The sequence below is a fragment of the Strix uralensis genome, chromosome 2 (genome assembly GCF_047716275.1).
Source record: "Strix uralensis isolate ZFMK-TIS-50842 chromosome 2, bStrUra1, whole genome shotgun sequence".
NCBI classification, from domain to species: domain Eukaryota; kingdom Metazoa; phylum Chordata; class Aves; order Strigiformes; family Strigidae; genus Strix; species Strix uralensis.
Window position 1 is genome coordinate 124,346,193 of NC_133973.1, and position 14,324 is coordinate 124,360,516.

The 14,324-nt window shown below is 35.3% G+C and overlaps 1 protein-coding gene across 6 annotated transcripts in view; it reads right to left on the minus strand.

Annotated features, from left to right (window-relative positions):
- The window catches only part of CNTN5 (contactin 5), a 666,666-nt gene that overhangs the window by 19,928 nt on the left and 632,414 nt on the right, over positions 1-14,324 (minus strand). For all 6 annotated transcript variants that reach the window (XR_012627723.1, XM_074860212.1, XM_074860211.1 and 3 more), the window contains 2 exons: positions 9,755-9,825; positions 6,385-6,619 (listed from right to left, as the gene is read on the minus strand). Coding sequence is in view for 5 of the 6 variants with exons in the window: in XM_074860212.1 (XP_074716313.1) it covers positions 6,385-6,619; positions 9,755-9,825 (306 nt within the window). In the remaining variant the exon portion in view is untranslated. The remainder of the gene's footprint in view (positions 1-6,384; positions 6,620-9,754; positions 9,826-14,324) is intronic.

A 14,324-nucleotide genomic window follows, 5' to 3' on the forward strand; every position in this document is an offset into this window, starting at 1 on the left:
CCTTTCAGATAACTGAGAGCTTTGGTTCCCCATTGGCTCAATGAATTAGTACAAATCCATACGAAGCAAGAACAAAAGCTATGTAGTATCATTACATCTTGTATGTATTACAGGAGTGCATCTGGGGTCCCTCAGGAGTTTTTAAACAGCAAGACTGAGAGTCTTCAGGCTTTACCTTGCACTGTTTAGGGCACTCTATTTCATATCTAGAAGTTTTTAGTAGTAGTCACTACACTGTTTATAAAAATTATAGAACTTTTAAGTTTTGTGAAGATAATTTTGTCAGGTGGCTGAAGGAGAAGATAGATACTGAAATTAACAGAACTGATTCTGTATCACCCATTGTGGCAATCATTAAAAACCTTTATAAAAGACCTAACTCATCTTGAAATCAGTTGGGTTCCCTCTTTCTCCCAGAAGCTTGTTTCTATTTCCTTTTATATTCTCACCTATTTTTATACTACATGTATGCTAATTCATATTTATTCTTGTGCTGATAGGCTGTGTTTATACTTGTAAACTAAACAGGGACAGAGAGACAAGGCACCAGCCTGAGCATGGGCATACAGTTGCCCATAGCATTAAACAGTTAGCATGATCCGTGGTGAAGTATTGACTCTGGCCAATTAACGCTACCCCAAAATATGCCCAGGAATATGCTGGTACCTGGCCAGGGATGGTTCCCAGGAGGTGTGTGGATGCAGCTACAGTCTGGAGAGTGACAGTGTTCAAGTGTGCAGATGTGAAGTCTTTTTGGCCAGTTAGCTTCAAGGATAAAGAATGGCTAGTTTGTTCTATTTGCTAAAAAAACCATGTAGCCTCATTGCCCTTTACCTTTAAAAGCTCTTCACCATCCCTGATAATTTCCCTGATTTGCAGACAGCATCTTATACAAACAGCCTTTTTTTACTCAGACAAAAGAAACGAGCTCTTCCAGTTTCTACTCATTTCCTGATGATCCTGTCAGTCCTTTGAACCTCTATCGTCTTGAGTTCTTTGTTGAGCACAAGGAACTAGAACTGTAGATAAGATTTTAGCAAAGCTTTGTGCCAGTTTTGTCGGAATGATGCCCTGATACAAATTAAAACATTTGAGTCTTTCTTGTGTGTAGGTTCTAGCTATTAGGTTCCCATTTTGTAATGGACTAGCTTGTTACTACAGCTTATGTATGTGATCTAACACTTGTATGTCATTCATGTTCCTTTTCCTCCAGTCCTCTAATTTACATGTTTCCTATGTATTGTAAAGATCCTTCCCTGTATTGACAATGCATCCTGAAGTTGTAATAACAGCAATATCATAACCAGCTCTTCCATTAGCATTATGAATATTAAATATATACAATCTAAGACTGATCATTAAGAAATTCTGCCAGCAGCATTTAAAGCCTTTCGCAAGTCTGGTGGTAAAGGGTTTTTTTTCTTGCACTTCTATAGAAATATTTTTATTTTTTTCTTGATAGATTAACTAAAATTTATTTTGCCAACTGTTCTTTGTTTTAATTATTTTGGGATGGAAAAGATCTTGTTCCAGGTCCTTGTTCATATAAAGGGGAGTAGTTCTCACCATCCATAGCAGTCATGAATAGAAAAACAGACTAAATTTAATTTATGGTACATGTGAACAGCAAGTTCTGCATTGCTTGAATTGGAAAGGGTTGAATTTCTGAGCACTTGACAATACAAGATGTTTTCACTACAGATGTAAAAATTTGCAGACTTTTACATTCTTATTAGCTATCCTTTCTAAATCATCTTATTTATTCAAAAGACATGATAAAATATTTCATTACCATTGGTTCATTCCTTGATTATTTTTATACCTTGTTTACTTCACATTTTTTCATGCTTTATATAATTTTCTAACTTAAAAAAAAATCTTTTTCACCTTAATTTTTGGCAATACTTGTGTTATTTTTATTCTTTTCATTATTTGGACTTTATTATGTAAGCTTTTAACTTATTCTGAATATCTTTTAGTGGGTACATCTCTAGATCCTCACATGTAATGTGTTAGAAATATACCATTTCTTGCAGTGTAAAGTTTAGGTAGATTTTACACCTTTGGCTCAGAGACATTCCAAAACGCTTTCGTTTCTAGTCTCAACTGTTAATTCCAGCTTATTAAAGAATTTCCTGCTATTTAATGATGACTTCTACTGTTATTTGTTATGATCAGCTTTTCTAGTGTCTTAATTATTCATCAAAACAAGACTGTAATACCATTATTTCTTCTCAGTTAGTCAGTACTGGGTAAAGAATATGCTAATTATCACAGCCGGAACACAAGGTCATTAGTTGTATTTACTATCCAAACTACTCTGAGCAGCTAAATTCTCTCATAAATAACAGTGTCCGTAATATTATCTAAAATTAAAAAGGTCTTTCTCAGCATCCAAAATGATCAGGGCAATCAGCAACTGACCTCTAGTTCAATTCCCAGTTTCTTTATTTGCCTTTTTCTGAAATGACATGGAAACCAAGGATATTCTGTTTTATCCAAACACTGGTTTTGTATCTCCTGTTAACACATCATCAGCATGTTATGACATACATCCATTTTTACTTTTATTTTGTGTTTCCTATGTAGCTCATACTGTGTCTAGTCATGCTTGCTAAAGCAAGCCTACCTGGTCATCACTCTGATCAGCACAGCCTTTTCCATCTTATTGCAATTGTACCTTTACATTCTTATATTTCCTTCTCCATTGCTATATTTCTGATCTTCCCAGTTTTCCTCTTCCACTGAGTTAAAACCACACACACACAGTGTATATGATTTCCCTGATACTGAAATCTTGTATTAGTAGTCTTGGCATTCTTAGCCCCTCAGTATTTAAATGGGATGTAGCCATCAAGAAAAAACTCCAAAGAATATATAAATGCTAAAATAAACAGTGCTTAACACTGCTTTTGTTCACTGGTTTATTTTTAATATCTTGTGCCTTTACAATTTTTATTCTCTGTGGATCAAAATCACCTGTTCCTGAAGCTTTGTTTCAGTATGTTCTAGCATGAATCTGATACCATTATTTTCCTGGCAGGAAGTACAGTCAGAAGATCTCTCTGCTCTGTTCATGCTCCTTTTCAGCCTCAGGCCTGCTCATTGCAACCTTTCTTCCAGCAGCCAGACTTGCTGTGCTCTCCCTGTGCTCTGGTGTCTCTTTCTCTTATTAAAGTGTTCCTTTATGGTTCAGGCTTGTCTTCCCCTGGTGCTGGAACACATCAATTGTGTCCTTCTGTTCTGCCTTCTTATTGAAGATAATTGTGCATCTTTTTTTCTATCCTGCATCGTCTGTGTATCAACCCCATTCCCTCTTCAGAGCTGGTCCCTGTCTCTCATAATCTCTTTTACTTTACTAAAACATCTGACCTTTCTTTTTCTTCTTCTCTCCTTGATTGATTGCTTTCTTCCTTTCCTAAGGTCTTCAGGAAAGACTCCTTCAAACTTTTCTACTGCATTAAGCCATCTTTTCCAGAGGGTCACATTTGCTTATTTTCCTCCTGGGTTATCCAGCTAGTTGTGTACAACCCTTTCCTCTGCTTCTCCATTCTATTCTCTATCCTTCCATTACATTCATCTGCATCTTTAGCTCCTGGATAGTCTCTTGCCTGAGCTGTATCCTGGTGATGTTTCCTATGAAGTCAAAAGGCCAATGAAGGAGAAGAAATGTCTTAAAACATCTATAACCAGTGAGGCTTTTTCCCCACTTCATCTTTGGCTTATCACCATCACTGATCCCTCAGTAACCATTAGTATCATATTATCTTCTAAACATCTGACTCAGAGATAGAGATAAAAGGATTAGCCTCTCTCTACTTATGAGAAAGCGCTCAGTGTTTTGCTCACGTTTTCTGAAATTCTTTACTCAGCAGGTCGTTTTTTAAGCTTTTTGCCTCTGTCAGAGAGACATTATGTAATCAGAGGGCAGTCAGTTGTGTTCACAGAGGGGAATATCTTACTCAGTACCACCTGCCAAGCTGCTTGACTGGGCACAACTCAGAGCTACCACAAGTGGGCTCTGAATGCAGATCAGAGAGAACACAATATGCAGTCACAGTCATACAGAAAAGAGAGATACATTAATTCTTAATAAAGGAGAAATTTCTTCCTTCTCCAGAACCTGTCCTATGCAAACTTTTATTTTTTTCCCATGTGCTTCGCAGAGGTTTTAGACTTCCTTAGACAAATTTGTTATGCCAGTAAACAATTGTAGATCCATCTGTAGATGTGGGAAACCTTTTAATATGTGACATAAAGTTTCCTTAAATTTTAGTAATTTTATCCTAGGCCTTTGTTCTAGATGTTTGTAGAGCAGTGAATTGAGTGTGTGATGAAAAGGAAGTAAACTAAGAGTTTGCTGGAACTTAATATATTGTACTGTCAATCTTTATTTAATATCTCCTTTTCAATAGAAATCCCCGAGAAAAGGTGCCTTCAGTTGTTTAGCTCCTTAAGTGTGGAAGTCCATGGCTCTTTCAAAAGCAGTTCCCCCTTTTTTTCATAGCAAGCTAAAATGTCTATTCTCTTCAGTCTCCATATTGCCCGTAACTTATCTGTAATAAACTGGTTTGTTATTCCTTTAACTTTTCAGTATATCACCTAAGGTTATTCTGGAGAAAAGCTTTTTATAAATTAATTTTGCATTCTATTGTCACAGCATCCCATATTTTTTCCTCAAATATAAGTCTTATAAAGTCTTTAGGCCCATAGAATTCCTCTTACCAAAGGAAAGTCTAACGTACAGGCACACACAGAAACTGAATTAGTAAAGCTATGATGGCTAGGTACTTTCAAGTAACTGAATTATAATCAGAAAAATTGGTTTCTAGAGATAGTCTCTGGGAGCACAGAAAGAAAGTTAATTTTAATAATTCTATTAAGATAATTTGTAAAGTTCATATTTTAAAAGAAATGTTAGAAAAATTGATTTATATGTTACTGATTATTCCATTTCCAGTCTTGTCCAAATAACGAGCAAAGGACTACTTATTAAAATTCAGCATTCAGCTTTTGTTGAAATAGCTTTTTCTATTTAAAAAAAAAAAAAATCCATTTTTTGTCTCCCTTCCCTTGCAAAACTCTATTGAACTTTCTGATTAGAGTATGAAATTGTTAAATAATAAAAACATCACCATCAGTCTCACAGTATCATTTTCCATTGAAGAACAAGGAAGTCAGCTGTAAAATCTCCAAGTTGTACTAGGTAATTTTTACATTTCAAAATGTAATTGTTTTTATAATAATATGAATACTTGGTAATGCTGATCCAAACAGTGGAACATAAACAAATTACTGGAACTGCTTTTAGCAAAACCAGCATTTCCAACCTCTGTAATTATTGTGAGAGAATAGTAGTAGATAATCTCTGCTACATCATGGCTCCAAAATTACACATCTATTGTGGGCTAATATGGAATAACATTTAATGTTTTCCTGCTTCACATGAAATACCATTATCTTCACACTACATTTTTGTAGAGATAGTATGAAATTCCTCCCATTTGTACGAGGACTAAACTTACTTTATTCTCTTAGCAGGAGACAGTGGGATAACTCAAAGATAGTATAGGAAAGAAGAACTGAAATATATGATTTCCAGTAAAGGAGCTGCTTAAAATATTCCCGTGGATAACATTATTTACCTTTTGAGTGTATGGAAATTTCCATACACTGGCTCCTGACAATACAGAACAACTTCTTTTACTAGTACAAATTAGTCTTTTTTTTCCTCACAAAATAATGTTGAGAGTTATACCAAGCTGGCGTAGAAATTTTTAAGAAATATTTTTCATTTGTTCTTCTGAAATATTCTTATAATTCGCATTGAATATTTGGACATCAACATAAATTCAGAACTTTTATACTAATTAACTAAAAAAGATAGAAAACAATAGGAAAAAATCAATAAAAATAGGAACAAAATTGTGTTCCATGCACTTTTATCATCCATTAACCAGGAAAAGAACATTCATAAGTGAATTTGTTTAGTCTTTGAGCTATTGTCTGAATAACCCATCAAAAAATGCATCATGAACCTCAGAAATATTAGAAAATATCAGCCTTTCTTTGCTCATTGTTAGAGCAGGCCATCTTAAGTTAAGACTACAGATTTCATTTTTGAGACGAACCTTTATTAAGACTTTTTTTATGATTAGGACTGATGTGGCTTGAAGTTTATTCCTAAACTTTGTCACTTGCTTTCTGGGTAACCTTGGCAAGTTAGTTCACCTCCTTCTCTGCAAAACATGTTTAATGTAACTTAGCACTTCTGCAAAGAACTTTGAAATTTAAGATTGAAAATGCATGGTATAATAGGACATATTATATAAAAATAGCTTAACGTAGTTCATAATATAGAAGTTAACTTCATATTGAACTGACCTCCTTCAGCTGAGCAGATGACCACAATAGGGCTGAAGGGACCATCTCCTTTGTTGTTGTAAACACCAACTTTCACCTCAAAAGGAGTCAGAGGTGGCACACTTTCATCTCTGTAGATGAACTTTGAGGCATCTGAAGATGTCACCATTTTTTCCTTCCAACCACGTGTTCCATTGGGTCTGAAGGCTACAATATACCCAAATCCTTCTCCATTCTGAAATTCTTCTGACACTGGCTAAAAAAATAAAGTTCAAGTAATGATCAGATGTGGTTTTACTATTTTAAAAAGCAGTCACTCAGTAGCTGACCATGATCTGGCAGCTTGTGTGAGGGTGATCCCTTGCAGTTGCATTATAGAATTTTATGTATCATGCCTGGGAACACATATGGACAATTGCTTCTAAAGAGGAACCTTGTAAGAGAGTTTCTTCACCTAATCACCATAGTTAGGTCCCTGTTCTAGGATTGAGTAAGCTCGTGGGCTGAGAAAGATTTCTTCTTCTATATCTCCCACTTTGTGGTTAGTGCTTTAACCAGTGGTCTATTAGTCAAATAGCCCCTTCTAGTGACCTGGTTAAAAATATAGAGCAGTATGTTGTTAAGGGCTCCTAAAATATGATGTGACTGACACTTACTACAGTGGGACTCTCTTGGGTTTAGGCGCCACCCTGTCTATCTTCTGTATCCAAATGGAGTGTCAAGTCTTAGGGATTTAAGTCTAGGCTTAAGTTTGAGACTTAGGATATAATGTAATGAATCTATCTGTTCTAACTCAAACTGAGTCTTGGTGGAAAAAAAAAAAAATCTCATTTGCTTTTCTTTTCTCAGGGGATCTGTGAAATTAACCACTTAAATTGTGACACATCTGCCATAAGCAGACAGTCAGCAGAGGGATTTATCTGTTGAGAGGTTGAGCATTGCAAAAACTAAATCTTATATGTCCAGCTCAAGGAATGGAATTTTTCAAGCTAATTTACTGCCTACATTTCTTACATAGTCAATGGACTAGTTTAGAATTAGGTGATTTTTAACAACTGTTAGCATATTAGACTTATGGGAAATGCCACAACCAGGGTGTCTAAACTCCCTCTCTTGAAGTGCCCATTCTAGATCTGCAGCTAATGAACATGTGAATCACAGCGGGGGCACAGGGGACACTGAATCCTCTGCCCTCCACATTGCAAGTGAATGTCTCATCATCAGGCACCTCACTTGTAGACATCATTTTTCATCCGTCCTTCTGAAGATGTGCACTGCACATCCAAGAAAAAAAATTACTCCGAAGTCAGAGGAGGGAAAAACAAGACAGACTTTGTAATCTAGTGATTTGAGTTGGAAAGGAGGAGCCTTGCGGCTCTTTGCAATACTTACGGAGTTGGCAGTAGACAGTTGTTATAAAAAAAGCCAGAATTACAAGACAAGTATCAGAACACTTGGATTTTACTGCAAGTGCTAACTACAGTCTGTGAATTAAAGTTGTGTGAAAAAAATTTTGTTTTAACCTGCTGAATATAATTCAGAAGCCTAGGTAGGTTAGTCTTCTTGCTGAATGCCCAGATACCATCTCAGTATTTCTTCAGACTTCAAAGTACTTTGTTGAATTTCTATTGCTTATGTAAGTCCAATAAGACTTTTTTGGTTCTGCAAAAGCACAGACTGACTGTGCTGGAGCTATGCTAACTTACACTGTGGTTGTGCCTTATGGAAATGCAGTGGCTACACCAGACAGCACAGTAATCTGTAGTGAGTTGGAGTGTTATTCAACGTGCTAGGATTAGTTCTATAGTAGAAATTTCAACACTTACTTTTAATTGCATATTTTTGTGTGTTTTCTTCTATCTTTTTACTGTTTTTTTGAAGAGGCAGTGGCTTTAATTAGAAATGGTAGCAATCTTTCAAACAACTAAAAAATGTAAGCATATCCACTTCACAATTTATATTCGACACAGATGAAATGCCATGATGTTTTTGTAATCTTTATTTGATTAATGACTTTATGCAGTTTAAGAGGTATGTGAAACAATAGTGTGCTGAACATATTAACACTAGGAAGACCAGCACTAGGTATTGACGGAAACAAGGAGTTAATCAGAAACAAAGGGGATGGATCAACACCTTCTGCCTTATTGGCAGTTTGCACTCCTTAGCTATACGTGAAGAAGCATCAGCTGGCTTTTGTGAAAAAAAAGTCAATGTATACTGAAAGTTATGTTATGGGAATTGCTAATTCTTAACTGTCTGTTGTATATGTATTGCAGGATGGGACATCCATGGGTCTCTGGTTTCTTTTGAAAGAGAACTTCAACCCTTGACAGAGAGGGAGATATAACACACTCCAGTAGTCCCCCACTCCAGTCACCTGGGGAACACTATAAAGACAATATCAATACTACATACTACTATATCATATTAGAGACTAGGATTAGGCCAGTTTACATCAGATACAGTTCTAGCTACCCGATGTTTTTGTCTGGGATCCAGAAAATTCTCTCCCAATAAGAGAGATGTTGCTGTTAATAGTTACAGACTATAAAGCAAACTGAAGTCAGCTCTGTCTCAGCTGTCTCAGGTAGCTGGTGTTGGAGAAGGCAGACGTGCCAACAGAAGACAGGCTCTTCAGCTGTTCTGAAATTTGCCATTTTAAGCAGATAGTCAGAATTCCATGTGTCTTACTGTCTGAATCTCTCCTCAAGTTGGCTAGACTAAAACATTATTTGTTAAAACCCCATGTCTTTAGTTTATGGAATTCTTCTTGGTTTTATATATATATATATTTTTTTCTGAATCTGAAACTCTTCATGATGAATATAGAAGTTTTGAAAACTCCTCAAGAAAAGTCTCCGTTCTACTGTGTTATTTATGATTAGCAGAGAAAGCAACTCCCACTCCTCCAAATGCCCACTGGCATTGTTATACATCTGTGTTGCATCTTACATTATAAATATCTTCTCAAAATAAAAGTCTATTTCAGGTCTTTGGTTTTATATTTTTATGAAATACTTAAAAAAATAATTATTTCTTAATTTAAGTTTTAAAAAAGTTATAAGGCTGTCCTTCTGTTCCTTTAGATATTATTTCTTCTGGTGTAGCATTTACATAAGATCCAAAAAAGACAAATCAACCCAAGCAGTGGATCAGGAAGAAAAGACACATGAATTAGCCCAACTTTGGAGCTGCTGCCATAATGCACTCTACTCAAACCACATGAAAATGCACATTACTTTGAAACTTTAGAAAATATTTAAAGAACGGTATTTTATGTTCACGTCTTGCCAAGATTTGCTGTAAGGAAACCCCAGTGCAGTACTCTTTACTTTGCCCTTAAAGAAGTAAACATGAAACAAAACCTTTAATCAGAAAAGTCCCTTACCTCCCATGCTATTACTAATTCATGTCGCCTTCCACTTCTGCCACTTACATTAGCTGGAGGTGTCTTTGGAACTGTGAGCAAAAAGAAAAAAAACAAAACAAAACAAAACAGAATGTCCAAGTTATTGAAGTTTTCCCTATAGTAATAAGTTGCTGCAGAAGACATGAGATTGTTAAATCAGAACAGAAATAACAAACACTCTGTAGTAAAGAAAATTTACCCAAGTTTCATTTCGGAGAATTCTACAGTCAAGCTGGTAAATTCAAACAAAGCATACGCTGCAAAGAAAAATCATATTGGAATAAAAAGGTGCTCAAGCACAGTATCTTCTGCAGATTAGTCAAAATTTCAATGTACAGATCATCTAAGAGGTAAAACAGGAATTATCTTGTAAACATTTGTATTTTTTGAATAGACAATTCAAAATCGAATGTCAGGGAACCTGATATATTTCATTCAGGTAAAATCTTAGGACATAAATAATATGTCTCTACTATTTCCCAGGCCATTAGTGATTTAGAATGTTTAAGTTTTTGTAAATCTATACTTGTATGCTTTACAAGGAGTCAATTTTCAAAAATTTTAAACCCCTTATACTTTCTTGCAAAATTTTGGAAGCAGTACTACCCACAGTTCTTTAAAAATTATGACCACTATTATGGCTTTAAAAGCTTTAAAAGCACATATGAGAAGCTGATGAAATTATTTAGAAGAAATTATGACTATCATCATCATTGTGAACAAGGTTATCATATTTTATAAAACTTCAGAAATCTTAATTGTTCCATTGGAATTGTATAATTTCTTTTATCTTACTTAATGTCTTTAATGAAGCTCCTAAAATGACTAAGATCTTGAGTTTATTTACTGTGAGCAGGTAACGCTTGCATTATTTGATTAAATATGCCCTAAGATACAAACTCTTCTCCTTACAGCAGTATGTAGATCATTGGTAGAATTGTATGTGAGGCATTAGCTGTTAAGGCCTTATTACATGCTGTTTAGCTTATTTATGGAGTAGCACTGTGCCTTTGAACTATAGAAAGAAAAATACACTTAAATAAATGCACACAGTCCTCTCTATTCCCTGTGTTGATCATTAACAGATTAAGATCAATGAAAGTGCAGTTTTTACTAGATCCTAGAAGTTCACATAAAATTTCAGGATTCATTTGTGTAGTGTCTTTTTGAACTCTGAACTCCCCTTTAAAGAACATAAGACAAATTCTGCTTTTTCTCATAAGTGATGAAAACCCACAAAGCTTATGAATTGCTTCTGATTTACACTATTGGAAACGAGGTAGGAGCCCTTTTATCTGTGATTCTTGTCAGATTTGTACGGGAGATTTCTAATGTGTGAAACACCCCTCTCCAATAAAATTGGGTTCATCTGCTTTTGACTTTTTCCCTTCCTTCCTTCCTTCCTTCCTTCCTTCCTTCCTTCCTTCCTTCCTTCCTTCCTTCCTTCCTTCCTTCCTTCCTTCCTTCCTTCCTTCCTTCCTTCCTTCCTTCCTTCCTTCCTTCCTTCCTTCCTTCCTTCCTTCCTTCCTTCCTTCCTTCCTTCCTTCCTTCCTTCCTCCCTCCCTCCCTCCCTCCCTCCCTCCCTCCCTCCCTCCCTTCCCCCTACACACATGCTAAATGATATCTTTCATTGTTACTCTCTGCTGAAAGCTCTTGACTCCTGTAGAATCAGATGATCGATTTACTCTGCAGTTAACTTTAGCTAGTGGGAAACCAGAGATCCAGGATGAGCTTGTAGTGAGCTGGCTCCTTCTCCAGTGAATGCAAAGCTTTGCAGTGCTCATCCCATCCAAAGATAACTGTCTAAACAATGGGTAGGATTGTTTAGACTCTACTGACTGGAGACATGACCTAAGACCATAAACTAAGACCTAATCTTTACATGGCAAAAAGTTAATAAAATTTTCCTTTCAGAAACAGAATTGCCTTCTGCATTAAAACAAACAAACAGACAAAAAACATTTGGTGTGCAACACTGGGATGAATGTTCTACAGTGAAAAGATACAGATGAAGAATCACCTGCTAATTAATTAATATGCAAAAATTATGAGGCCATCTGTAACGAAGGATTTTTAAGCCCTGTTTAGCACCCATTTTTCTCTTGTCTAAGACATTTCTTGGTTAAATTATAAAGCTAAATGAAGTTCTTATGTAGGTGCCACATTACTGATGAGAGAGTATGCTGTACTCCTTTGAAGCATCCAACATGATGGACTTATTTAACCTGCAGTGTCCTCTTCCTAGAGTTTTCTTGTTAACAGCTTTGCAGACTGAAGCCCTATTTAAATGAATAAACGTTAAAAGAATAAAACTGTCAAAACGATGAATTTCTTTTGCACCAAACTAAAATGTACATTCACACGGTGAAACTCTCTCTAATGAATAACCATTAAAAGAATAAATGTGTCAAAGGAATAAATTTCCTCTGTGCTGCACCAAAGCAGATTATACACAGTTAGAGGGGGACATTTTGAAATGAGTAACTGTTAAGTGAAGAAAACTATTAAAAGAAAACATTTTTTTGCCAGGCACCAAGGTTATATATTAGCAACCCTTTCAGCAGCATTACCTTTATATCAGTGTTATATCTGAATTTACTTACTCATAGCCCAAGTTTATTGCCATGCAATTAGTGACTTCCCAATCTTTAAGCTGTTAATTCTCAGCAGTGACACTCATGGAGATGCACTTGAACCAAATACGCAAGTATGATGACTAAACTTGGCTCCTGGACAGAGGATGCATGTGCCTGGGGGACAAGGACATTAAGATCTCTTTTCTTTAGTGCTTATCAAAGATGAGAAATTCAGTATTGTTTCTTCTGAATAAATACATCCCAAAGAGGTCCTTGTTGTGTTAATATGTCTCATATAACAAGAAGATGAAAGAATATCACCTACTGGAAAGTGAATCACTTCTTGGCTTAAAACTGGTCCTTAGGATCATAAAATCTGACTTTGTTTAGCTTGATTATATGTCTGTAATTCTGACCAAAGCCTTCTCATTCGCACCTTTGCCAGCTACCTATGCTTCCTTGTCTCCTGTTTCATTCTTAGAGTGTAAGCTCTTTGGGATCAGGTCAGCTCTTCTTTTCTTTTGTTTCTTCAGCCACTGGTAAGGTTAGGAGTTAAAAGCCAGATCCCTCTGTCATTCCGGTAATGTGAACAACAATTAGGACTAAAAACTTTGTTCTGAAAGACATGTGACTAGATGTAGTTCACAGTAAACAGTGGGTGTATGCTAGCACACTTGATGTTGAAACCTCCACTTCAGGCAACCAAACAAAAATCTTGAAGTGACTTTGACATGTGTTTGATTTGAACAGAAACAGCAGGAGTTGTTTCTTACCGTTTTCCATTTTCATGGAAGTACTGTGATATGCTGAAAATTAAAGTGAAATTAAACACTATCAAAACTTATCTCCCCTAAACTAAACAAAAAACCTTTTAACATTTTCTCTAGGAGCAGGCATGAAGAATGTAGTCCTCAGCAGTCCTATGAAGCATTTGACAATATGTTTAAAATATAAATGAAGAAAAAGTGATATGGAAAGGTAAAGCTTATACATAAAGGCATGGCCAATTGTTTACTAATTTGTGTGTATCTTATCATTACAAGCTAAATACACATGAAAAGCAGTGGTTTCTGTTTAGGACAAAATCTATACACAGAACCAATGTTGCTGAGGGTTTTGTGTATGGGAGTACTGATTAGGAAGTTCTGAAAAGTGACAACATCGCCACCTATATAGGTTAAATCTGTATTTAAGTGTTAAACTTGCAGAAGCTTTTGGAAGTGCTAGGTAATACCATAGCAATGAAACCATGAATATTTTGGAGTAATGTGAGCTTTCCTTCCAGAGTTCCATTGTGTCCAATATTTTGAAACTGTTCTGTGATTTAGGATGCTTAAATTGGGTTTTTAGTTCAGTTTTTAAAATTCCTCTTCACTTTGTATAGCTGATGGATTTTCTGGTTTTTTTTGTTTGTTTTGTTTTTTTTTTTTAAATGAAAACTGTGGATTCTGGTAGACTGTAAAGATGAGCCCATTCAATGATTTTGAGTACTCACTTTTGGGCAAAATATTGGAAATTATTAAATATTTTATTTTGACTTTCTAACAAATGAAATGTAGCCATTTGTGTTTTAAAAAGAGTTATAATGTGAATTTTACTTCAGTTTTATTTAAAAATAGAAAAATTAAAATGAAAAGACAAATGAGAATATTTTTGAGTTGACAGAGATTTTTAATTTTTAGCCGAAGTTATTATTTTACTTCTAATTTACTAAAGAAAATAAAGAAAATCTACATTTTGTTTAAAATCAGGTTTATTCTCCCCACTTTTACTTCAGTGAGTGAACTGAGAAAAAGCTTTTAAATTGCTCTAGCTCTAGATTCCTTTCCTTATAGAAAGGAAAATAAACTGTCACATTGAAACTGGAAAAACTGAAAGTACTTGAAAAACAGTTCATCCTCTTTTTAATGTTCCAATCTTGTTAAGAAATTAAAAAAATGTTATTGAATGAATAATCAATTATTTCAAAGTGT